Source organism: Chenopodium quinoa, unplaced genomic scaffold (genome assembly GCF_001683475.1).
Source record: "Chenopodium quinoa cultivar QQ74 unplaced genomic scaffold, ASM168347v1, whole genome shotgun sequence".
Taxonomy (NCBI): domain Eukaryota; kingdom Viridiplantae; phylum Streptophyta; class Magnoliopsida; order Caryophyllales; family Amaranthaceae; genus Chenopodium; species Chenopodium quinoa.
The window spans coordinates 6,517,864-6,545,734 of NW_018742951.1; the positions used below are offsets into that span (position 1 = coordinate 6,517,864).

General features: G+C 37.9%; 1 protein-coding gene across 4 annotated transcripts; it reads right to left on the reverse strand.

The window, feature by feature from the left end:
* Positions 1-464: 464 nt before the first annotated feature.
* LOC110728583 (SUPPRESSOR OF ABI3-5-like) lies at positions 465-14,784 on the reverse strand. Of its 4 annotated transcripts, none has more exons than XM_021908223.1 (17): positions 14,444-14,784; positions 13,182-13,298; positions 12,933-12,973; positions 12,197-12,439; positions 11,714-12,056; positions 11,546-11,617; positions 11,359-11,451; positions 11,194-11,273; positions 10,527-10,677; positions 6,949-7,036; positions 6,779-6,870; positions 6,595-6,663; positions 4,779-4,958; positions 3,495-3,684; positions 1,852-2,787; positions 1,241-1,428; positions 465-955 (listed from the first exon to the last, which is right to left on the reverse strand). In XM_021908223.1, the coding sequence occupies exons 2-17, from the start codon at positions 13,224-13,226 to the stop codon at positions 776-778; spliced, it is 2,991 nt and encodes a 996-aa protein (XP_021763915.1). In that variant the 5' UTR covers positions 13,227-13,298; positions 14,444-14,784; the 3' UTR covers positions 465-775. The 4 variants fall into 4 exon arrangements, with proteins under 4 accessions (XP_021763915.1, XP_021763914.1, XP_021763912.1 ...); XM_021908222.1 differs by having other exon boundaries at positions 10,527-10,674; positions 11,714-12,116; positions 14,444-14,783; XM_021908220.1 differs by having other exon boundaries at positions 11,714-12,116; positions 14,444-14,783.
* Positions 14,785-27,871: the final 13,087 nt, after the last annotated feature.

A 27,871-nucleotide genomic window follows, 5' to 3' on the forward strand; every position in this document is an offset into this window, starting at 1 on the left:
GAGAAAATTGTTACACCTTACAATTTGTTTCAATCTTTTGCATAATCGCATTGTAGCTCACATACAGAGGCCTTCATTTGAAAAGACTCATTTCCAAAATGCCTCGTAAACCAGCTATCAAAAGCCTAGAGATCACAAAATTCAACAAAGTGATTAATCGTTTCCTTCTCCTGATTACAGAGGCCAACTTCACAGGAACTCTAAAAGTATATCAAAGCTATTGTTATCACCATACATACACAAACTTAACGATCATATTTAATAACAGTGCAGCAACTCAATCCATTAGACACCTAGAATGGACGGTGGTTAACCAAAATATTGGGTTGCGACAACAAATGAATCTGCACATAACTGGATCGAAACCATTGACGAATTAAAAGTATTCAAATTTTAAGAAAGTAAAAGGCAAGTACATATTATGAAATTCTTCCTGAATCAAGAATAAGTTATTGGCTCGCTTGTTAAACAGCTAAATTTTTTGCTTTCTTTAATAAAAAGGGGAAAATTCTTATGAATATCTAAATCCTCAAGACTAAAACCAAAGAACAAAGCCACTTGACACTTCCTCTAGTAAATCAATATTAAAACAGATTCCCATAATAATAAAAGTTTGTAGTTCTATACAAAGAGCCAAATGATGACAACCCTCGAAAAAAAATGCATGAAAGTCACCGGACGAGAGCAACTCGTGCTCCATGATTAAATAGAATTTGCCCTTCCATATCCAAGCATCAAATTTGCATGCTTCCTCAACTTCTTCCAGGATTTGCATTCAAGACATCTCACGAAATCTTTGCAGCGCTTTCTTTTGGATTAAAGTTTTGTAGCTATCTCCTGGGTGCACTTCTAGGCCTGGGTCTACCTTTTTCTGCTGACTTCCCAAACCTGCCCTGTTGTCAAATGACTCTGCCTGAACAGGCGCCACCATCCCACTACCATCCTTCCCTAGGCCCTGCATATAGTACAATATCCAAAACAGGAACAAGGACAGCCAATACCCAGAAATAGTGTCAGTAAGTTGGGATTCAACCACTCCACAACAAAAGCTGACCACCGAAGCATTTTCCTTGCAGATACTTCTAGAGTGTAGTAGCAATTTACAAGGGATATTGAAGAGAGAAACATATATTAAGGTTGCAAACACATAATGCTGAGTACTATATCTGTAGGAAACAAGCATGAAATAGTAATTTCAACAAAGATAATAATAATCATGCAGATAAGGAAAGAGCAATACCAATCCCTCTGTCCAGCCCATGTTGCGAAGCATCCTATTACCAACATTGCTTTCATCAATGGCTTTGTCAGATGGAATCACATCATAATTCTGTACATTGTTGTCAGCAGTCCCACGGCCACCAACACCAGGTGGAAACGGCATGGAACTAAAATCTGATGCACCCTTTCTGAACCCCACATCTTGATCTTGCCAATTCATAAGTAAACACACATTTCCGCACAAATCAATACAGGGAGAAGGTTCAAATTAGCTGGTGAACACAGGTATGCAACGGTTTTTCAACAATCCAGGATGATTTCTAAGTGTAACCCACACTCTCTCATACAGCAAAGGGAAAGCACAGGCAATGATCTTTTGGGATAACAGATAATAATAGCCAAATATAACCAGAGGCAAATAGTAATTCTGTTTCATGATGCTTGTCCAAATTCCATTTTTGGTATTATTCAAAATTGCTACAGCTAAATAATCAACACACCATCAAAACTAATTACTATATCCTAACCTTTTATCTTTTTTAAACTCTTCTAAGTTACTTGTATAGATAGGAACGATTATTGAGAAACCGAGGCAATAAGACAGATCTATAAAAAATAGTCAAAGCTTACCTGGATCTCCCAACTCCGGATCATCGTCAACATAAGAAGCTGATGATCCATACATCCTCCGTCTCTCAGCAGCACGGTCTCGGTATGCTGTCTGATGCAGCTCTCTCTGGGCAGATATAGACTGCAAAGGTGTCTCAGAAAACTTCCTCCTTCCACTTGCGGAAGCTGCAGGTGGTGTATAGTTGCCAAGGGCAGAGATATCAGTTCTAAACGAGGTCGACCCTATCTGTGTATCAGAATGTGTTGCAGCCACGGCAACCGATCCAGACGATGATGATGGAGTGGAGAGACTAGTCATTCCTGGATAAACAGTATCAGATTTGATAACCCCTTTTCCAGATCTAATCACTCCCATTAAGGTGCCTCCAGAGCTGTTGCTCACAGGACGAGGCTTAACATCAGACTCTGAGACTGTAGCCTGAGCAGCTGAAGTATCTGAGAGAAAACCAGGACAAGCATTCACATTCTCCTTCAAACCCATTGCTTTTGTCTTCAAGGACATGGAAATGGAGTTTTGACGGTCCTCAGCTACGTTAGATTGACTATCATCCAGTGCTATGCGGGGTGTTTGACCTTCATGACTCCTCTGCTTCCACATTGACAAAACATGATTCATTTTCTTTTTGTTAGCTACAATGCTGCTCTTGGAAGCAAGTTTTATTTCTTTTAACTTCTCTTTCTCTTTCTTTTCAGCAGCTAATGCAGCGGAGGCAGCTGCCTGAACAGCATCAGGTAGAGAAGCAGGTTTCTCGCTCAACTTTACTGTAGCTGCAGGAGCAGAGATCACCACTTTTCTAGTAGTGGTGTTTTCTGCCTTAGGAGTTTCTGATTCTTTCTCTGATGTCTTGTTAGCATTTTGATCAACGCAAGGGACATATTGCTGGGTTTGGTGGTCATACGAATACCATACCCCACTGTTGCCATCATAGTATAGACCTGAAAATTTAAGACCATCAAGATAATTCACAAAGTTTTGATAATACATGTAGTAATACTAGCCAACTGTCCCTGAAATTTATTATAACTTTCCATTCAGGCAATCATATATACTTCTTAAAACATCAATATCAGTGACACCAAAAAATAAACTCCGTACTCTAAGAACCATCTTTATGGCCAAATGGTTCAGCAATTCTAGGTAACAGGCATAGTCACATAGGGTTACAATGAATCAGAATCATAATTAATGTTTGGTTCACAAAATTTCTGAAAAATAGAGAAGATATTTTACAGTCAAAGTAATGAGCCAAACATCCGGTATTTAAGTATTGGATTCTGATTTTCAATTTTTCCAAATCCATATATTTGGTAATATTGGTATCTAAGTGGACTAACCCTATACTTTAAGCCAGAGGTTGAACAATCATCTGAACACAGCAAGCAAAGCCATATTGCCATTAAAATGGTAACCATGTGCAACCTTACCCGCTCAAATTTTCTCTTCCCTAGATATACCCTACACAACCAATACATAAATCAATCTCAGGCCCTTTAACCAACTACAGTCGAATATTTAACTGTTTCAGTTGTCTTTAAAACTCAGTTTTCAGAAGAATGGCCTACACAAAATACAGTTCCAAAGAAAAGAAAACACAGTACAGCCCTTGCAAAAAAGCATGACTGAGCATCGTAATGAAACAAACCTGTATTAGAATCATAGTAGAAGCCAGAGGAAACATCATAATAGTATCCTGAAGCCTCATCCCACACAAAGCCAGCTTGAGGAGCAGAACCTTCTTTTCGACCAGCAACCTCTGTGCCTTGCTCCTGGATGCCAACTGGTTGCCTGTCATCTGGATTATATTCCTTGGGTGCCCAACCGACGGCATCATACTAAACAAAAGCAAAGCAAGAATAAGTGCTTTAAAAGAGCTATTGCATGGTATAAAAAATTATTATTAAAAAAAAAAAAAAAAATCAAACTACTTTGCATGCAGAGTAAAAGGAAACTAATTGAAATGCTTCAAAAGCAAAGAAAAATGTTCTCAAAGAGCAGAAAGAAAACTCCTTGGCCCTCGGGCCCCTCACATGGAAAACTGTTTTTTTTCATCGGAGGACCTTTGTTTCAAAGAAATCCTGATCAAAACTAGCAATGAGCTATGCAGATGAAAAGTTAGGGGGGAAAGTAGCTCGGTCTTTCCACCAACGAGCACTTTTTTGGGAGGTAAAAATGTGTATCACAAGAATTTCAGCTCATCCAATCATACAAACCATTGGCTTTGCACTTTTGCAGTCACAAACTCTTCAAAGAAAAGAATAAAAAAGAGTTTGGTGACAGTCTGACAGACATTTCATCCAAATTTAAAAGCTGCATAGAGCAGCATGGACCACTTTCAATTGCTAATTTACATGAGATGTTCATATGTCCATCATCTATAAGTAAATTTTGCACCATATATATTAAGCATAACACAAATACTGAAGAGATGAGGAACCATGATATTACAAATAATGTACACCACAAAGGAAAAGAGACCTTTTTTCTAATAATTGAAGCATTGACATTCTGAGGGAGTTGTCCCATAATATTATGCACCTATGTTAAGGCACATAGGTTTAGGTGAAAAGCTGTAGTTTGATTAATTATCAATTGTTATTTTGATAAAAAGAATGTGTTGAACCATGAACTTATGTGAACCTTGTTTTTGCTTTTGTTCTTGGGAATCATGATAGGGATACATTAGAGAATTATTTTAATTGAATGAGAGGATGTGGCAACCTAATCTTTTGGTAGTGAAAGGAGAGAGATTATAGAAAGTAGTGAAGCAATCCTTATATAGAAAGGGGCAAGCTAATCTGGAACATATACATTAGAAAAGGGGTCACATTATTATGGAATGTAGGGAGTACATTTTAGGCTAATACCACAGTGCTAGTCTCATGATCAATCAAATTTTATTGATGATAGTTTAAAAGCAACAGTCTACCTGCTGAGCAAATGTTGCTGCCTCAATTGCAGCAGCAGCAAGAGTACTTGATTGTGAATGCGCTGAGGAACCTAAACCAGGACCAAGTATACTTTTTGCATATGCCACACGTAGAATCTGACCATTTCTCTCTAGGTTTGTTCCATTTGTTGCCTCAAGGGCTTTAGTGGCATCCTCAACCTGTTCAACAAGTCACCACTGAATTTGAAACATCAAACTGTATGATAACAAATTCAGCAGCCATAGACTGATATCCACAAAATCACAAATCTCTAAATTTAACAAAAACTAAAGAATCTGTCAAAACTCTAAAATCAGCATAGCATAAAGGGCATACAATCCACTTGCAACAAAAGAACATAGTCTTTCTCAATATCACAAAATAAAAAATTTCATTGGCACAAAATTATGCCTTAAGAAGTGCGTGAACCATGAAGGCATATATTATTGGAAAAATACACTTTCATAATCCCAACTATGAGCGATTTACTTCTAATAATCCCAACTAAGGTTTATTTTTTAATAATCCCAACTATGGGATTAGTTTGCCTCCATTAGCCCGGATGACCAGTAACTTGATAAGCAGGTTAAATTTCTTTTTATTTTTTTTTTAATTACATGTGTCGCATTTCTATTGGTCAAGAAAAAAAAAAGAAAAAAAAAAAAAGAGAGAGAGAAAAGAAAACCCTCTTCCCAGCCATCCTCCTCACCGGAAACCGCCACATTCCGGCCCCCCTTTCCCCTCCCCTCCCACGATTTAAGTCCTCTACCTTCCTTCTTCCCCCAATTCCGGCCGCATTCCCTTCCCCCACCCTCGAATCCGGCCCCATTCATTCCCTTACCCCCGATTCCGGCCCCATCCACCGAGTCAAGGTTGGCTGAGCTACTGGCAATGGCATCATCAATCACCCAGAAATAAGTTCCAAGCTCCTGGGCGGAAAGCGAAAAATCTGGAATTCAACTTCCACTACTGCAGTCGTCATTGCCAAACAACAGCAACAGCAGCAGCAGGTCCTAGAGATCAGTCCCATTTCCGATCCTACGAGTGCTGTTTCTAATTTCAATCACAATATTAGATCTCCGACTAAGGTGCTCAAGAAGACGAGATCTGAACCACTCAAGGAGGTCAGCTCAACCAATGAGCCTCAATTGATCAAGGTTAATTCCGAGAATTGGGATCGTATCACCAACTCCAACTCTCCCATTCGAAACCCCACAAGCAATGTAGCAGCTCATTCATCCAACATGAACCCCAAATTGACCCTTTGTGATTCAGATCAACATGACCAGCTGGATAATAATGTCAACGATTCCGATAATACCCAAGATCAAGATGTGACTGCCTTTATAAATACATGAGGTGAAGATGGAGGTGGTTCAAGTAAGTCCCAAAGAAAAGATAATCAATACTAGTAGTGATCAGGTTGTTTTCGGTGGGATGGAAGGGGAAGGGGAGGTTCCCGGCGAGGTGGCGGCGGATTCCGGCTGGGCTAGAGGGGGAGGGGGTGGCTGGTAGGGAGGAGAGGTTTTTTTTAAAAAAAAGTTTCAGTTTTTTACTTTTTATTTATTTTCTATTTATTTTTAATTATTTTTTTAACCACTCACGTGATGCCACGTGTCAAAGCAACCTGATATATTAGGTTGATGACCGGTTGGGACTACTAGTGGCAAACTGACTCCATAGTTAGGATTATTAAAAAATAAACCTTAGTTGGGATTATTGGAAGTAAATCGCTCATAATTGGGATTATTAAAGTGTATTTTTCCTATATTATTATTGCAAACACAGATAGACGAAGTTATCCAAAAGACATACTGAATAGAAGTGAACAAATGCAAATCCTCTTGAGACATGGGTAAATTTGTCTCTAACAAGACGAAGATCCTGCAAAATTACAAAACCTGTTTTATAAGCAACTCAAGTTCGAGAATTATAGGACAATCAGAATTTAAAAAAAAAATATCAAAACAAGGTAGTATCCATCCAATCATGTCAATACCTTGATTGGAGCATGTTTAGAAAACTCATATCGAAGCATTTCCTCATCAGCATTCTCATCCAATCCACGTACAACCAAAACATGAGTAGGCCCTATCAATATATTCAGTCAGCAATCAAAATCATGGTAACTAAACAGTACAACACCTGTGATTTGCAACAGCAACCAACCTGCCTCAGCTCCCTTTCTACCCAATTGTGCAGGAGTTGAAGATGACATGTCAGCTGGTGGAGCATCATCAGTTCGGCTCTCATTACACTGCATTTAGAAAACATGGGTTTACTAGTTTAGAGAGAATAAAGCTCTCCACTTTCCTAAAATAGCTATGCTTGTAGACATTAAATTTGGCAATTCCTTGAGGTCTGACATCCAAAATAGTATGAGTAAGGGTGTGGAGGACACACAATATAAGAAAACAAGTAAATCCTTTTTCTACATAGCAGTATCTCTGCTCAGCAACAGATCTCTATGTCAAGGGTATGTCCAATTGTATAACAATACTGCACCAGATGGCCAGAAAACTTATCCTAAATATAGGTTAGAGGTGAATCAATCATGAAAGCTACACCACCAGCACCAGAATATAACATGACATGCAACAAGGGTACTCACAAGTCACAACTCTTCACAGAAATATACATATAGCAAACTAGAAAAGTAAACCATGATGGATTTGTGTCCCTACCAACCTATCCTTTTATAAATGTTGAAAAAATATACAGAATTAGTGCGCCGCCAAAGAACCCAACCCACTTCATCTTCCCCAGTACCCAATAATCAATTCCCATCATTTCCTGTTTAATTTTCAGATTTTTCCACCTGAAAACCTCCCACTGCACCCTCCACATCAACTTTCCAGCCTTAATCACATTCAATATCATATACATTCATCTACCCTTTAATTCACAGATTAGCTTCCTTCTCTCTTCCCAAATTTAGCCTTCAATTTTAATTGATTTTAGACTCCAATTTTGGAAATTTCCTATGGAGAGCGGCATTAATGCAATATGAAACTATCTTGAGGAAGATAAGTTAGTTAGAGAAGGAATGTTATAGATAGTGCACATTAGGGAATATGATTAACAATTATGAGAGATGTATTTTGCATAGCTTTGGTTAGTGTCCAACAACTCTAAAGCTGGGATTGTAAACACTGATGATGGTGATTTATTGAATCAACATTACAGTCCACTATCATTTTCCCTCAATCTCTCCTTTTCTTCCATATTTCTATACTTCTAATTTTCCAATCTATAACAAGTTTGACGAAGTTCTCAAAATTGACCCAAACTGAGGTTTGGGTTTTTAGCTATAACTAATGTTTCTGAAAGTTTGACTCACTTATTTATGTGGTAAAAAAAAAATATATTTATAAAAACAAAGGGCATCCGGTACATATCAACAATATACCAAAAAATATATGTATGCAATGCGTTATGTTGGTAATTTTGATGAATATTGCAAGGGCATATTGGGATATTCATTAAGGGCAAAAAATAGGCTGAACAATTAAGAGTAGATGTAATACTTTTGAAACCAAACAAACTTTTAACTCCAAATGTTGTGCTTTTGAAACCAAATGTAGTACATAGGAAATTGAATGAAAAGTTCACACTTATTTACAAGGATGCCATTGATATATACAATTATTTATATACCAATTATACTTTGGGAATTTCACAAATACAAATAACTTTAACCATATTTTTATAAAATATAAATATAAGATAATAATCAATTTGTGAGATCTTGTTAGATTTGTCTTAATGTAAATTTTCATTTTTATTTATTTATTTATTTTTTTTTTTTTATTTATTTATTTACATTTGCACTTATACATTTTGGCTCATGACATGTGATATGACAAAGTTTTACGTTGGCTGCCACTGGCCTACCGTAACCCTCCTCCTTTATCTAGGCTTGGGACTGTCGGAGTTGAAGACATTAGTACGCACATTGGAGATCATGAATATTACTAGTGTAACAAGTATGCACATTGGAGATCATGAATATTACTAGTGTAACAATTGTGAATATATCCCTGATGATGTTCTTGCCAAATTCTGAAAATGCATCCACCCCCAAATCATATAATTACTTGTGAAGTAAAGTCGAGTGCTGCTATATTATTTTATGAGCTCCAACTCCATTTAAATATCTTTTTTCTTCCTCTCCGATACATATTGAAACCCTTTTAACCCCCAAGTTCCATACAACATACATTACAAGTGCTAGGATTGTGACTACTTTGATCGAGCAAAACAAACTATCCCTAATGATGTTCTTGCCAAATTACAAGCTAAGTAGGTGTAGATTCAACCCATATAGCAAAAAGATAGATGCAAATTTTTCATAATGAACATGACAAACAGTAAAACACAATTCACCCTAAAACTCTTCAAACCATTACACACCACAAATAGTTTACTGATATACCTTATCTAGACCTAGCTTATCTATGCAGTATATATGAGAGAGAGAGAAATCGAGGTATAGTTAACTTCATCTTTGAGTTATTAATTTGAAACATCTACTACGTACATTTTTTTCTACCCAAATCTCAAAGGTCTCTTTTTTCTATCATAGCAAAAATCACTCCTCGAATTCAATTCATTTTTGCTGCAACTTTTGATCAGCTTCTTGCAGCTTTTGAGTTTTGACGGCTATAATATATCAATTGGGGTTGTACCTATTCTTCACAGTTTACTTTTTGCGGCAAATGATAGGTGGTGGGGGTAAAGAGTAGCAACTGTTGGGATTTTGGAAGAGTAAGGACGCTAATAAGGAGGTGGATAGGACTAAGGGAGAGAGCAAGCTGCCAATGAGGGCATCACAGGCAACTTCAAAATCTCAGGGTTATTTTGAGAATTTCGTCCAAGAGGGGTCCCATTGGAAATTACTCTTCATGATAACTATGATTGATGTCACATATTTGTGCGTCTCCATCTTCCTTTGAAATGGTTCTTTAATTAAGTTCAATATCCTAAATTATTGTATTTCAAAAGTCCTTGGCAAAGGTGAACCAAATTCTCTACTTTGTTTAAAAATAAAATTTACATCAATAATTAAAGCATAAGTGATGGTGACTTATATACTACCCCCGTTTCATATTTTTTGCAACTTTGGGGTATTATTTGTGAGATATAAAATATTCCAAAGTTGCAAAAAAATATGAAACGGAGGTAGTAAATGATATTGGATGAATCACAGTGAGCAGCCTAGGCATTATTTGGACTAAATTGATTTCAATCTCGGACATTAGAAGTTGGCTTCAAAGGAAGTTGTGAAGTTGAGATGTAGTATCTTTAGCCGGAGGGTATACATTAATAGTGTATAAAATTAGCTGCCAACATTCACAAGTTGCTCTAAGTTTATTTTTTAAGTTTATTATTAATTATTAATTTAGCTCAAGTGATGACTATCTTTTAGTCGGTTCCGATCTTTTTTAGTTGACACAACTTTTCACACTATTCACAAACTCTAATTTGACTAGAGATAATAATTGTTAAAATTATGTGTTGGCAAACGTGATTTAAAAATGTCTATGTCAACTTAAAAAGGGAGGAGGAAGTACAATGTTTCCATATGTCAAATTCGAAAGATGAAAAGTTGTAACTTCCAGGGTTTTTTTATTAGCAATCTACAAGATTGTAACTTTTATATCAGACTTCAATTACCTACAACCAACCGGTTCGTCAAACGGGCTAACGAACTAGTACAACCAATGAAACAAAAGAAGAAAACCAACCTGAAAGCATGAGACTCGACGAGCAAAATTGACACACCCGCAGATTGTGCACATCCAATCAGAGGGTATGGTACTTCTATGGCTGGCATGAGAGGACCTCAGACCATCTTGTCCATAAGGTGCCCCTCCTGAACTTCCAGTTGGCTTGCTACTGCACCATAACGTGCTTTTCAGATAAATTAAGCATGCTTGCTAAAATACAGTCAAAACAGAACTAACCAAATTAGCGACCTTCCTAGGTAAATTATTAACATGCAAAACCATAGAATAACCAAACTTCAGTTAGTAGTCTTAGTACCAATCTCTTGCCTCCGTTTATTTTTTTTACTATTATTATTTCACTCATTTGCTTTTTCAGTGTTAGCAAGGGCTGCTTAAAAATTTAGGAGAGATGACATTAAAGGTGAAAGTGATAATTAAAAACTATTGTATGTGAGTAAAAGCAGTGCGTCTGATTTCTAAAATATATAATATAAAAGTGAGTACATTAAAAATAAACATTCAAAAAGGAAACTGGATACAAAAATTATTTAAAAAAAAAAAAAAAGAGAGAGAGGGAGAGAGAGGGACTAGATCACAAGATGCATAAATATCTTCAAGAAAGCACGGCTAATCACATCAAAAGATCACAAGCAAATGACAGTCAAACCAGAAACATTATACATACCTATACTCAAACAGAAGCTTCCTTCCATCTAACACAAGGCCTTCTAATCCTACCTTATCCATCATTGCCTGTGCTGCATCCTGTGAAACCAGACTCACATTATAGTCAATCTAAACAAATAGCAAGAATAAAGGCTCAGAACACAATAATGGAAAGAGCTACAACCACTGATGGAAAATCGATAAAAGCAAATCCACGGGAAATGCCAGAATTCCGCTCCTTGATGACTCGAACATGGCGAAGAGGCCCCCATTCAGCCTGATTATAGGAGATTGAGATCAATCAGTTGAGTATCATATACAAGGTAAAAAGATGATACAGTCAGAAACCTGAAATGAAAAGACAGACATACAAGAATTTGATATAGATCTTCTTCAGTGGTCTTCTGTGAGAGACCCTTTACGACCACAGTAGCAGAAGGCATCTAGCAGAAACAAAACACCATTAGCATCTCCACTTTCAAAAGACAGAAAAATAAGATACAGACCAGTTTTCTAATAATACATGCCGGAGAATATACCTCTTGTCGTTTTTCATCACGATCTCTTCGTCTCTCCATCCTATCATATCGATCGTCATAACTATCATCATGATGACTGCGACCACGGCTACGTCCACGACTACGACCTCGGGGAGATCTTGATTTGGATCGATCATCGCGACCATGAGACCGTGATCGAGAGCGTGATTCCCTTTTATAAGGGCTTAAATCCCTTTCATGGCTCAAATCCCTCCTATCACGTTCCCTATCACGTGAACCACGCCGTCTCCAACTTTCATCCCTTCTACTTCTATCATAATCAGAATCATGACTATGCCTGCCATAATCATAATCCCTCTCACGACTGTCGTCTCTACGATGCCTAAAATCATGATCATCAAAAGCATAATCATCACGCTCACGCATTCCAAATCTTCCAGCCCTGCGAAATCCATGATTTCGGCAGTAAGCAAGACAATTCTAATGTTACCTACATCGTCATATGTATTCAATTTCTTGTACCTGTGACCATCACGAAAATGTTCCACCTCATGATATGGCTCAAGGTATGGCTTGTCATTTCTTCTAGGTTCCCTTTCAAGGGGATACTCTTCTTCATAACCTCTACGTCTTGCTTGAAGCCATAGGCCAACTGGTGGAGGGGCCGCATAATTCTCTCTCTCAACATCTCGATGGAATGCACTCCTAGAGAATGCACTTTCCCTGGGGTACCTTTCATCTAAAAATCTCCTGTCATCATAACCACTGCCAACCCCGCCAAGGAAGCATAATGAGCGGAAGGAGAGAAAACAGTAAATTATAATATTGAATTATAAAAGGGATGAGAACAAGCTCATTATGATTTCAAAAATAAAAAAAAAAATAAAAAAAAAAAAGGGTTAAACCGAGGAACCAATATTATTCAATATTTAAGAAACCTAAATAAAGAGCTCCAACCATATGTTGCATTCCTCTAGAGTATGAGTACCAAAAAAATCACTATCCTTGCCCACTAAGAATTCCCACTTGACGTCTTATCTATCATTTTTCTTCATATAAATTACCCACAATAAAACATTAAACACTACAACCAAGCAAAACAACTGTAGATCAAGCAAAAAATAAGCCAGAGTGTCAAAGAATCAAAGAGTGTGACAGCCAAACACAACCCTTAGCAGTTGCAAACAAAGAGTAAAAGCAGATAAAGTAAAAATGGCACCGTGTTACTCCCATGTAAAAGCACCAATTATTCACTCACCGATAATTTGGCTCATGGACAGCACCATATGCCTCCAATGCCTGTGGAGTGAAGAGAATAAGTTATGTCAGCAAGAAACAGTCATGGTACAAGACAGGCAAAATCATTCCATATCCTCAATGTCCACGGCTTTCTCTCATTGCTCTTTAAGGATGAGATGCCAGAAATAATGGACAATCACATGAGCCCTAATTCTTGTATTATCATCCCATATCCCATATAGGTGATTAAAAAGGAAACCACAATTACGCTGTTATTTTCCCATCCATGCTGAAGACCATAGCGACCATCCATTTCTTGTGTCACTTGCTGAAGTTAACCCTGCAAGGCTCTTGGCATGAGGATCAGGATATTTGCAAAACTTTCCTGTAATGGATGCACAAACACACTGTTATGCCCATGATGAACCAAGAACCAATTGTCATGACACGGCCGTCCCTCCAGCGGAATCCTGATAGCCCACATATACCCATCACATTTCTCTAAGATACAAGTATCACTAAGAAAAAAACACCAACTAACTAATCAACAAAAGTTCTCCGCACTGGCCATTTGGCCAAAAAAGAAAAATGTTCCTTTCCGAAGGAGGGAGCATAAACATCAACTCATCTCTCACCTTGTTATCAACTGCATATGAAATTTAAGTATACATCTAAAGAGAATAGAGTGTGAATAATGGGCATAAATCTACTGTTCTGCATACAAGTCTGGCCAATAATAGATGCTTAAACACATCTACAAATATGTGAATTATCGCAAGACATATTGCAACTTATGCGACAAATACCCTTTAAAACATTGAATAAAGACTACAGAATCCAAGCCTCCTGGGTGCTTCAATTCTCAACAGATAAAATATCTCCCAAGGGGTAACTACAACAGTACCAGGTCCACATTACTAGCCGGCTAGCAGCAAACAACTAGATTGGCTAGCAAGAATGGTATCAAAATAATTAACAACCACTGAAAAGTTCTATAAAATCGTAAAGTTAACACCTAAACAGCCAATCCATCAATGTGGGTGAGAAAGACAGCTACATATACCACTACAACTATAATTGAGCAAAGGTAGCTCATTTTAGACCCTTAATCAGAAGGGAAAATGGATAAAGGACCATCACACAGCACAAAAAAGCAGGTCCGTCCCAAAGCTGGGGCAGGAAGCGCAACCGCCCCGAGCCCAGGGAAAATAGGTCCATTGTCATAGTTCCGTCCTACAATATAGGGTTATAAACAACAGCCTGCAACACATTAACAACCAAATTTGACTTAATTATCAAATTAGCCTCCACAAATCATATTAATTTCTTCTCGCAGCAGCATAAATTGCGCATAGCATGATCCATAGCAACAAAATCAATCATCATAATCTTTCATAACTTCAGTAATTATAGCCAATAGTTCAATAATCCACCTTCTAAGAACCCTAAATTGAATTTACCAACAATTAAATAAACGATAAACCCTAGAATGCGAAATTGATATTCGATGAATAAAAACAAACATAATACCTCAGAAGCTGCTACAATGGAGGAGAAAAAGGCTCAGAAACTGCTTCAATGGAGAATTCAGAGTACGCGGTGGAATGGAGAGAGAGAGAAAGGGGATGTAGCGTATAAAAGTGAAAAACTCCAGAAAAAAATATGGAAACGTTAAACGTAGGAACTAGGAACAAGTTAGGAAGATTGTTAGAATTTTTTTATTTTTTTTTATTTTTTTTTAAACAAGAAGATATTATTGTAGATTAATGACACGCTGATAAGCATTTACGGATCTAAATACAGTGGTATCAATGGTTATACTGAGGTGGCCAACGGGCTGGGTTGCGCACGCCCCACCCTGACTCGCACGACTAGTGGACGGGTCCAGCCCGATTAAGGCATTGGTTCAACTATGGGTGCTAATCGAGCGAGTCTATTACGAGTTGAGGGGTGCTCGACTCGATTCGAAAACTATATATATGTGCTCAACTCGTGCTCGCTAAAGTTTCGAGCTAATAAAATATGCTCAATTCGTGCTCGTTAAAATTTCGAGTCGAGTCGAGTAGCTCACTATCTGCTCGTTAAAGTTTTAGCCTTTCTATAGTTATATGCCTTTATTTTTTTTGTTCACTTTATATTATTTTCTTTTTCTATATATTTATTATTAAAAATTTACTCTTTCTTTTTTGATAATATAAATTAACACTTATTAAGTGTCTAATTTGTATTCCTCAAGTGTCTAATTTGTTTAAACATGGTAACTTTGTTTTTAAATTTTATATTAATAAAATATATTATCGTGTTGCTCACGAGCTTATCAAGTCGAGTTAAAGCTTGCTCAACTCGTGCTTGTAAACATCTCGAGTCGAGTTTTGACCGAGCGTTGACTGAGTCGAGTTCGAGTTGCTCGTGAGCTGCTCAACTCAATTAGCACCCCTAGGTTCAACCGTGGGTCCGGATTTTCTAACCCAGCCCATTTTGACTCCTAAAACACGGTCCAATTGGTACAATCCACCAGACACGGTACCGCAAATTTTTAGCAAGTCCCTCATTTTGAAAATTAAACATTTAGGCCTTATGCTAATTCAACTTATTTTTACTTATTTTAGAAAAAAAATTAAGTTCAGATCATATTAGAAACAATTCAGATCAGATTAGAAAAATAAGTTCAGATGAGATCATCGTTTTATGTGCTAATTCAACTCATTTTGAAAATTAAACATTTAGGCCTTGTGCTAATTCAACTTATTTTTACTTATTTTAGAAAAAAAAAAAAATTAAGTTCAGATCAGATTAGAAACAATTCAAATCAGATTAGAAAAATAAGTTCAGATGAGATCATCGTTTTATGTGCGGTTTTTTATCGCTAAATATCTTTAATTACGTAATAAAAAAAATTATAATAAATACATCCCTACCTTTTAAAAAGTATGAGATGACTCTTATGAATAGTGTTTGGACAATTATAACCTCTAAAATGTTTATTTATACTTGATTACCCCCATTATTGTTGATTAGCTCTTTTTTTTAACTCTTAAGAATAGTGTGCGAATATTTATGCCCCTAAAAATATTTATTACATATGTTCCCTGATTAATGCTACTAACAAATAAAGTTGTGACGTAAGGCCAATTAACCAAAAGATCTTCCCACATATTACTAGTTATGGCGCGCGTATCGCCCGCGTTAGCCATTCTAGTATTAATAAAATACACATAAATACAAATCTAACAAAATCCCACATGATATATTTCTTCTTTATAAATTATCGTACACAAAAGGTTAAAATTTGGTCAAATCAGACAATCAGACCAAATCAGATCAGATCAAATCAAACAAGATTAGATCAGATAAAAAAAATAAAAATAAAAAGTGAACTAAACAAGACCTTAGTATAAAATATATGAACATTTTGTGATTGAACATATTTTGAAATAAACAAACATTGAAACTAATAATGATTATCTGAAAATTCGATGAACATTTCATTAATTATTAATTAACATTTTCATAAATGGAAAAGGAACTCCAAGTCAGAAAAAACAAATATTTATAAATTGAAATTAACATTATATACAACATATAAAAATGAACATTTTAATACAAGGGTAAAAGGAATAGACACTTTGAAATCCAAATAACAATTGTACATCATATATTATTATATAATTGAACATTTTAATTGTAAGTAAAAATGAACATTTAAAGTTGTTGTTTCTTCATCAACATTTCTTTGAGCTTCAAGTATTACTTCTTTAACAATTTTTATTTGTTGTTGAGCTACTTCAATTGTTGTCGCCGCTTCCTTGGTAGTCTAATGTTCAGCAACTTTGTTTATAGCCTCTTAAATGAAAATGAACATCCTCTAATATATAAATAAACAATTGATTTTTTCGGGACTTTTTACGAATAAAAATTCAATTTTAAACATATTTCATCATTTTTAACAAAAATGAAGATCATCATGTTACAAAATGAACAAAAATACACATCCTAAAACAATTAATAATATTGATGTCTTTAAAAAAGTAAATTGATCATTTGCTAAAATAAGAATGAACATTTTTTAACATGAAAAGGAACAAATGGTCTTCTCAAGACTTTTATGAGAATGAATAATCATTTCTGAGCATATTTTCATCATTTCGAACAAAATGAACATCATTCTTTTATCAAATGAACAAAAATACAAATCTACTGTTAAGATTTTGAACATTTAACCAACAACAATTAAGAATGTTGTTGATTTTAAAAAGGTAAATTAAGATAAAACGATAATGAACATCCTCTAACATGAAAATGAACAAATTGAAAGATCTTTTGATTTCATTTAAGCGGTTTTGATATAGGAGTCGATCGGATTTTCGCACTTGTTTTTCTTTTTTTTTTTTTTAGCCAAATTTCAAGGTAATTGGTTTAATATTATCGTCAACTCTGTTTTTTTAATAATGATTATAATTAATACTCTTATGAGTCTAATATTAAAATGAACATTTACTTTTCACATAATGAACATGTAACACCCCAATAATTCTCCCTTTTCCAAACCACTTACTTCAAATAAAATAGAGGAGAACTATTGACATGTTACCGCCACGTGTTAAAACGTTAAGGCTGTATCAGAATATCGAAGCGGAATATCAAAACTTAAATATTTAAATACAATAAAGAAAATCAATAAGTCAAAGCTTACAAATTGGAACCATATAAGGCTCTTATTTTGAAACCAAATCATATTCAAAATCCCAAAACATAACGGAATAGTAAACATAAATAAGTTCTATACAAAGAACGAATACTCTCAATCACACTAATCCCTTGAAAATGTGTTTGCCAAATCCCTGAACTTCACATCATCAAGTTAACCTGTGCAATACTGCTCCCCAATAATACAAGTGTAATAATTGTATCATCACAGGGTCATTGAAAGGCAAAGGCCATGACCAAAAGAAAACAAACACAAAAACAGCAATCAACAAAGCTGAGTACATACAAGCTACAACACACCAAACCTAGCATGCTCAACTAATTAAGGTAAACAAACATACAACATGAATTCATCAATCAAGACTCCTCTCTTAACTAGTTCAATCAACTCAACATACTCATTAACCAATTCCGATCACTTGACTCTTTATGTTTATTTTAATTAATTTAATTCGGAGTAAGCAATAGATAAGGTTGTCCAATCCATCAAATCATTTTGGTCCCAAATGACCATTTAAAATAAACAATATAGCGCGATGCAAGAATGGGTGCGACTCCATTCTCACAAAGTTAGTCTAGGATCCCATCTAACTATCATTATAAAAAAAATAATTCTAAATACCAAAAGAAAAGAGGACATGTTGATCAAACAAGCCTCGGAAAGCCACGGGCTACCACCGTGTACCCTAACCTATAATTGTCAATACTTTAGAAGTGCACACTTTCTAGAGTTTTATTGCTCATCCATGTTTCACTTTACGTGATTACAAGTTTAATTAATAGCCAACTCATTCAATTAAACCATACACAACCATTCATGGAAAATCACTATTAATCTTAATTAGGACAATGATGATCACATCACAAATTGACCTTTAATTCCTTTAAATTCCAAAGTATCCAAAATTATATTATTGAGCATAGTCAACCCACCTAGCCATTTCGGCTTAATCCACCTTTACTCAACATACTAACAAGTCATGCTTGAGTAGTAAATAAAATAATAAAAAAACTCATGGAATAATTAATAAATTCATTCCACTTAAACCATTCAATTCCACTCCTTCAATTAATCCAAATGTGGTTATCAAACCAATCCAATAAAATATGTTTGTATCAATATTCCATACAAACAATTAGTCCAATTCAACATGCTTGCATCCATAATTCCATACAAATATAATCAATTAACCAAAACATGTCTCATAAACATAAGCACATGAACTAATTCAATGTATAACCAAACAATTTCCATTCAAGTGTTCTCTAACATATGAAACTAAGTTCTTCTCCTTTGGTACCTAAACATGATACTACTTACAACAAAGTAAACATGTACGTATGTAACACCCCAATAATTCTCTCTTAAAAACCTGTAAATATCTTTAACAATCTGCAAGAGAATTACTGACGTGCTACCGCCACGTGTTCAAACGTTAAGGCTAGTTAAGAATTTAGCAGCGAAAAAACTAACTTAGTTATCAATAAGTTTCAAAACCAAAAATCAAAATCAAATTTAGTCTTACAAGTTGGAACCATTAAGGCCCTTATTCAAAACCCAATAAAAGTAGTAAATAAATCAAACCAGAGTTTAATTAAATCCAAACTTATGAAATGTAATAAACTGTGGAAATATCCAACACTCCACTCAAAATCCCACCACCTTGATGTAAGTTCTGATTATGTAAAAACCTGTGATTAATCTGCTCCCCAATATTACAAGTGTAAAAATTGGATTATAACAGGGTCATTGAAGGGCGAAGGCCATGACCAGGAAAGAGACACACAAAAGCACGCAATCAGCAATGCTAAGTACATACAAGCTACGAATTATAACAAAGAATCCCTAACATGTTACTAAAAATCAATCAGCACACACAATCTAATTATTGACTAAACACACGCCTCAACTGTTAACATTACTAAGACTTCACTTATTACTAACAATAATTCATGTCATTCCATTTGTTGATTGGATTAAGCAATAGACAAGGTTGTCTCCCCATGCTCCATTCTGGAATATCAATAAAAGAAAAACCCCATGCCTCCTTTCGGAAACATCAATTAACATCCAATGGCAGATGGGCGCGACTCCGTGGCCATAGCTAGTATGAGATCTCATCTAACTCCTTATAGTTTTAAAAAGCATTTGTAAACAAGAGACTCGTAGATCAGACGACCTCTAGAAAGTACACGGCTAATACCTCATTAAATCATTAGCTTCAGTTGGTGTTTTATCTACTGAAGGTTTTTAAGATATAACTTCATGCTTTTTACCTCATTTATGCCATTTATTGCGCTTAAGTTTGCATGATTTTGCTTATTATTGAACAATATTGTTGTGTTTGCATGCTATTAAAGTATGTAAATTTTGGCCAAGTACGAACTTATCGAGTATAAGTTCAGTTTGTTGAGTATACATGTTGAGAAGCAATTAATTTACAGCAATACAAAACACCAAAATTTGAATAACTTTGAGAAATTAAGGATTTTGGGTTAAGTGTCGGGGACGAAACTTCTTTTAAGAGGGATAGATTGTAATCCCCCGTATTTTTAAATATTTTATAAATGAAATTTTATTTTATTTATAATATTTATTTGTATTTTTCAAGAATTTAATTTTAAATGTTTCAAATTATTAATTTGGGTCGAAAATTATTTTAGGCTAAATAATTTTATGAACCTATATCCTACAATCCAGTATCATAAAAATAAAGCCTAACTCATTTGTTTATTTAATGACCCATTATTTTCATGAGGCCCAATTCTACCCTACAATTCTCTCCTATAAATACCCCATGAATCCCCAAATTTCCCCCACACAAAAAGGTTAGTCTTATTTTCTTCCTCCTTTATTTCTTATTATTTTCATAAAGCTTATGTAATTGATTTTTGGGTTTTGGTTTTTATTGCTTGAAGTTAGTTTATTTAGTATCAAAATCATGTTTTTGATGTTTTAAACTAATAATTTTAGATTATAATTGTTGTTTTAATTTTCAGAATTTGTAATTTTAAACCTAGGGTTTTAATTTAGTTAAATTGGGATTTTAGGGTTCTAATGATCAATTAATTTGGGGCTTTTATTCCTACTGAATTTCTAATGATTAATTAAGCATAAAAGAAAATTTTCAGTTTTCCGTAATCAACTTTGATCTCCGTTCTTAATTTTTTTAATCACGTTTAGATTCTAACTCGTCCGATTTTTACAAAAAAAAAAAATAGTGTTTTTCGTGTGTAAACGACGTTTTAATCAAATTTCACTACCTTTGGTACTGATCACCACCCTCTCGTGGCCAAATTCAGCCTCTAAATATGGTTTTCGAGTAGTTTTTGATTTTTAACGAAGGTTTAATGTTAAAATAAATTTTCAGATTTTTATAAAGCTCTAAACTTGCTGTAATTTCATGAATAATTATGTATTTTTAATGTTTTTATGTAGGAAATTTTAAGAATAATATATAAGCTTTTAATTCTGGCAAAAAGGAAGGTTTTAAAGTGTTGTTTAATTGAATTTTGAAGGTTTGATTGAGTCTTTATGAAACTAATTGAATTCTAATTATATATTTCAAGTTTAGATTGTTGTATTCATACACTCTACTATTAAATTAAATTTTTCAGATTTTTAATCTTGGTTTTAAAGGTTTTAAATCATGGTTTTATGATGGATTTTTAGGATTTTAACATATTAACCTACTATATCATGATTATTTCAAGTAGAGATGTTTATAAGGTTATTTTATAATCTTAAACTAAATTTCCTGATTATAGTCCTTTAAAGTTGTTGGAATTTTATGTTATAAGCTATGTTTTCATGATTTTAACATGTAAACTTATAGTTGAACTGTTGAATTATTAACTTTGACTATTGTGAGTAATTTAAAAGCATTATTTCAATGGTTTAAGGGGTTTTAAAGTAAGTTAGTATTGCTGTAAATTATATTGCCTGGGTATTGATTGAATTATTATTGTTTGGTTTAGGAGAGTGATTAGGGGATTTTGCTCCCACCAATCGGAATGCGCCACGTGGGCCAATCAGGTCTTGCCAAGTGTTCCCCAGTTGGACCTCTCAGGGCTTGCCACGTGGCACACACTTATTCGTCCGCCTTGGACCTATTATGTCATGACACGTGGCATACTCCATGCCTAATGGAGAAGTCGGCCACCCAGGCCCAACTTCCGAGGGAAGCCCAATCAGCCCAAGGTTAACCTAAACCTAGATTGGCACGTTTCCCGAGGTTATAAATACCTCCCTTAATCCTCATTAAGGGAGATTACGCAGATTACACACATTAAACTCTCTCACCTAGAGAGACCCAATCACTTTAATTTCCGCACTAATTACTCCTTAATAAAGTACTAACTTGACCGTCGGAGGCGGATCTCCAATCATCCGGAGCATCCGTTTGTTTTGCAGGTACAGGCGTTCGGTTCCAGTCTCGGAATTGTAACTCTCCCGCAGGACATCAGAAAACCCCGAAACATTTTGGCGCCGTCTGTGGGGAGAGTACTTCTGAGATGGCATCCACGTTTGTACCGGCTCCTGAAGAGAGACGTCCCCTGGACGACCCTCTAGTTCAGTCGGACCACGATACTGAGAATGAATTTGAAGTTGAAGCTCACACAGCTTCAGACGGGACCCTAAGGGCCCGACGTACCCGTCATACCGAAAGGAGGGAACGGGAACATCTTCAAACTGGAAGCGAGCCAGCAGGCGCACCGCCTGTTCGGCAGCAGCCGACTGATGGGTCTGCTCCCATCACAAGGAACGAACTCATGACCTTCATGAGGGACTTCAAGGGAGAAATTCAAGAGTTGATCAACAAGAAGCGCCTGCTCTGGACAAGGAGCAGTCGGCTAAGAAACCCTCCACTTCACGGAAGAGGAAGCCAGTTCAAGGGCGAGAGGCGACCCCTCATCCTAAATCTAGGAAGTGGGAGCCACCTGCCCTTAATTTCACAAAATACCGTTTTCCTGCTCTAGGAAATAGGAAACCTGTTCGTCATATTCAGGCGGACGGGTCGAGGAAAACATACACAGACGCTCGGCTACTGCTAGAACAGAAGAAGAGTGACCGATTGTCAGAGTCGGCCTCTACTTCAAACTTCCAAGACAGTCTGCGAAATACCTCGATGAGGCATACTCAGTCGTATCATGAGAGTCAGTCAGGCGGCACCTCCCGTCAGTCCGGCTTTCATAGCGACCAGGCGGTACCAAACTTACCGTTTGTATCGCAACAACAGTATTTTTTACAGCCACCTCCGTTTGGTGGACATGCAGCAAAAAATGTCCAACCTATGGACTGGCAGCTACGGTTGCTTAGACTTGGTGAACAGCCGTCGGCCTTCTCCAAGGAAATTACTGAAGCCGCTCAGCCGGCCAAAGTGAAAAATGTATTAGTAGGCGCCTATGACGGCACTACTAACCCAAAAGACCATCTGATGGCATTCACCAACCTGATGTACCTTCAAGGGTTGGATGATCCCACTTGGTGCAAGTGTTTCCCAGCGACTCTCAAAGGAATCGCACAACAATGGTTCGGCAACCTGCCGACTGGTTGTGTAAATAACTTCAAGACGCTTGCTTACTTATTCACCTCCAACTTCGCCATGAACATCCCTGCGAAGAAGACGACCCTTGATTTAGGAACAATTCAGCAGGGCGAGAAGGAGGGGCTTCGTTTTTACATCAGGCGGTTTAACCTGATGAGAATACAGATTCAAGGGTTACCGGATGAAGTAGCCTATACTGACTTTTTCAGAGGTCTCAAAGACGGGTCGACCTTCAAATTTGATTTGGTCCGAAAGAGGGTGGCGACTCTTCAAGAGGCCTTGATTGAAGCGGAAGCCTATATACAGGCGACTGATCTTTGTAGTACGGTAAAACAGTCAGACGGGAAAAGGTCCGACAAAAGAGAAGGACGACAGAAGCAGTCGTCAAACAAAGACGAGAAGAGAAAAGAGGTCTGGGCAACTGATTCCTCTACACAGCCGTCCCAGAAGAAGAAAAAAGAATTCAAACCATACTCCCCAAAGTATGTGTTTAACAAGGATAGCCAATTTATCCTAAAGGAAATCAAGGGACGGATCTCAATTGAGAAGCCGGTCCCCATAAAGGGTTCTGCAAACAATCGGAACCAAGAAAAATTATGTGATTATCATGAAGATGTTGGTCATCACACCAATGAATGCATCAGTCTCATGCGGTATCTGGACCGCCTGGCTGAGCAAGGTGATCTTGACACTTATGTCAAGAAATCTACGGGGAACACTTCCTCGAAAAAGCAGTCGACCAAAAAGAATCAACAGGCCGACAGCTCCGATACAGATGATGCAGTCGTCTACACCATTGCAGACGGCTTCTCAGGAGGCGGCCCCACTATTTGGGGCAACAAAGACAATATCAGACGGTTAGATGTAAATTCCGTTCACTAAGAACGGCCCTCCAAATATTCATTTCCTGAGATTGTCATCATGAAGAAGATCTAGGAGGGGTAAGAGGGCCGCATGACGACCCTATCGTTATTGAATGTAAAGTGGCCAACCAGAGAGTTGGCCGAATCCTCATAGATACCGGAAGCTCCTCAGATCTCATCAGTAGCAAATGTCTGTCGAAACTAAAATATCAGACTGATTGCATACATCCGGCATCCCACCCTTTAGTAGGGTTTGGAGGAGGAGTCGTCCACCCAGTGGGACGAGTGGATTTACCCATCCGCCTGGGCGAAAAAGGGGAAGGACGACACATGGTAGTCCGGTTCCTGGTAGTAGAAGAACTCTCGGCCTACAACATGATTCTGGGACGACCAACCCTGAATAATTCCAAGGCTGTTATAATCCCATCTCTTATGTTGCTCAAGTTTGAGAGGGATAATGGAACAGTCGGGTCCCTACGGGGGGATCAGAGGATGGCCCGAGAGTGCTATCTCTCGGATGTCAAGCCCACTGTTATGGCCACTATGTCGAGCGGTGGATAAATAGACCTTGATAATGTCAAGGAGAGTGCGCCTGTTCAAAAAGCAGGCGGCAAGAAGAGGAAGGCATCCCAGACAGGGGCCGCAAGAAAAGACAGAAAATAGCAATCATTGGCAGAGGAGCGGTCGGATGAATTCCGCCCTCAGCCAGCTGGTGAGCATACGGACCTGATGTTAGATGACTCGCGTCCTGACAGAACAATCAAGGTTGGGACGACTGCTCTAAGGGACCTGGGTGACGATTTTCACAAACTATTGAAAGAATACAAGGACATCTTTGCATTCGAAGTCCATGAAATGCCAGGCATTAGTTCTGATCTGGCGGTACATAAACTGGCCGTGGATCCGAAAAAGAAGCCTGTACGGCAGAAGAAGCGGAACCATGGCGAAGAAAGAAGTCAGGCGGCAGCCGCCGAAGTTAAAAAATTACTTGATGCAGGGTTCATTCGGCAATGTTACTTCCCAGACTGGGTTGCAAATGTGGTGCTTGTTAAAAAGCCGAATGTCACCTGGCGAATGTGTGTAGACTACACAGACTTAAACAAGGCGTGCCCCAAAGACAGTTACCCTCTGCCTAAAATTGATAACCTGGTCGACTCAAAAGCCGGCCATGCTTTGATGAGCTTTATGGACGCCTACTCTGGTTTCCATCAAATTCCTTTATGGGAGAAATATCAGGAGAAGACGGCCTTCGTCACTGATCAGGGGTTAAACTGTTACACGGTCATGCCGTTTGGTCTTAAGAATGCCCCGGCCACTTTCCAGCGAATGATAAACACTGTGTTCTTTGATCAGATTGGGAGAAATGTCGAGGCATATATTGATGATATGATTGTCAAGTCTGAACTTCAGAAAGATCATCTGTCGGACCTCCGAGAAACTTTCGCCACACTCAGGCGGCACCATGTCATGCTCAATCCCAAGAAATGTGTCTTTGGAGTTGAGTTTGGGAAATTTCTCGGATTCCTTATCAATCAGAGAGGAATAGAGGCGAACCCTGAGAAGGTGCAGGCGGTCATCGACATGCAGTCGCCTCGTACCATCCGAGAGGTTCAGAAGTTAACAGGTTGTCTGGCGGCCTTGTGAAGATTTCTAAGCCGATCAGGCGACAAATGCCTATACTTTTTCCAGGCAATTAAGAAAAAGGCAAGGTTTGAATGGGGGCCGGATGTTGAGGCGGCCTTCCAGAAATTGAAAGTTCACTTGCATTCCTTGCCGAGGCTGGTCAGCCCTTTGCCCAAAGAAGTACTCTACATGTACCTGGCCGTCTCTGATCATGCGTTAAGCGCTGTTCTCCTTGCTGAAAGAGACGGATGTCAGCTCCCGGTCTACTTTGTCAGTCATGTACTGAAAAATGCCGAGTCGAGTCGTCGTGTATACAGACCAACCTATCAAGCGGCCACTGACCATCATGGAGTCGTCAGGCCGAATGATCAAATGGGCCATAGAAATACAGAGCCTCGAAGTTACTTTCGAGCCTAGAAAAGCAGTGAAGGGGCAAGCCTTTGCTGACTTTATTGTTTAGATGACTCGTCCTCCTGACTCTCAAGTTACAGACCAAGTCTGGAAGGTATATGTGGATGGAAGCTCTACTTCAAATGGTTGCGGAGCAGGAGTCATATGTCAGTCGCCAGAGGGCGACAGGTACGAGTATGCTTTACGCTTCAGTTTTCAGGCCTCAAACAATGAGGCAGAATATGAAGCTTTACTAGCCGGAATCCGCATGTGCAAGGCGGCAGGAGCAAGAAAAATAGACGCCTGTTCCGATTCACAATTGATAGTGAGTCAGTACAATGGCGAATACGAAGCAACCCATCCGACCATGATCAAGTATTTACAGGCGGTCCGACAAGCAGTCGGCTCCCTTGAGGATTTCCATCTGACCCAAGTGCCGAGATTAGAAAACAACCAGGCGGATGCACTTTCAAAATTAGCATCATCCGCCTCCTGTGATACTCCTCGGACTGTTTTTTGGGAAGTAATGGAGAGGAGAAGCATTGAGGAAGAACCTATTGGAATCTTAGACAGAAGCTCAACCTGGATGATCATCAACAGGCGGCAGCACTGAAAAAACGAGCAACCAGTTTTGAAATAATAAAGGGAGAACTTCACAAAAGGGGGTACCTTCAACCTTTCTTAAAGTGTGTTACTCCAGAAAAGGGGCGAGAGATACTGGACGATCTTCACTCTGGTTACTGTGCTTCCCATATAGGCGGTAGGACGCTTGCTCAACGGGCAAGGCGGCAGGGCTACTTTTGGCCTACTTTAGAAGCAGATGCGATGGAGATGGTGAAAAAATGTGACAAGTGCCAAAGGTTTGGCAAACTAATTCACCGACCGGCTACTGACCTCACTACCATTCATAGCCCACTACCGTTTTCTAAGTGGGGCATGGATATTCTGGATCCATATACGCCTGCTACAGGCAAAAGGGGGTACATACTTGTTGCCGCCGACTACTTCACTAAATGGGTAGAGGCGGAGGCTGTAAAGGGAATCAAGACGAAGGATGTAATTTCATTCATTTGGAAAAATGTCATCACTCGGTTCGGGGTTCCCATGTCTATGGTTTTTGATAATGGTCCCCAATTTGAGACGCCTGTTCTCAAAAGCTGGTTGGGTGACCAAGGAATTGCACACTACTTTGCATCTGTCGCCCGTCCACAAGCAAACGGCCAGGTAGAAGCCTTTAATAAAATCATCTCAGACGGTCTCAAGAAAAAGATTGAACGAGCAGGCGACCTATGGGCGGATGAATTACCACATGTTCTCTGGGCCATTAGGACGACTGAAAAAAGGGGCGACTGGAGAAACTCCATTCCTCCTAACTTATGGTGCGTAAGCTGTTCTTCCAATAGAACACTACGAGCCGACTCTTCGAGTAATGCTATATGACGAAGAGGCAAACTGGGAAGCCATGCGCCTGACATTAGACTCACTTCCTGAAAGGAGGGGCAATGCTGTCTTGCGCCATGAAATTTACCGCCTAAGAATGACTAGATCATACAACAAAAAAGTACACAGGCGTCCACTCAAAGTGGGGGACTTTGTACTTAGAAAAATGGAAGCAGTTGGAAGGGCTAATGAGTCTGGCAAACTAACTCCCAACTGGGAAGGACCCTACCGAATCTGTGAAGAGGTCAGGGACGGTACCTACCGTCTGGAAACACCAGACGGCCAACCGTTGCCTCGAACTTGGAATGCAGATAATCTTAAGAAATATTTCTTTTGAATGATATAAATAGTCAAGGGCTACTTAATAAAAGTTTGCATACTTAATA

Coding starts and splice junctions, on each gene's coding strand:
- LOC110728583 (XM_021908220.1), bottom strand. CDS start 13,226: ATGGATGGTCGCTATGGTCTTCAGCATGGATGGGAAAATAACAGC. Junction 2,788..3,494: donor CTACTATGATTCTAATACAG/GTTTGTTTCATT, acceptor TTAAATTTTCAG/GTCTATACTATGATGGCAAC. Junction 956..1,240: donor TGGGCTGGACAGAGGGATTG/GTATTGCTCTTT, acceptor TACTATATGCAG/GGCCTAGGGAAGGATGGTAG.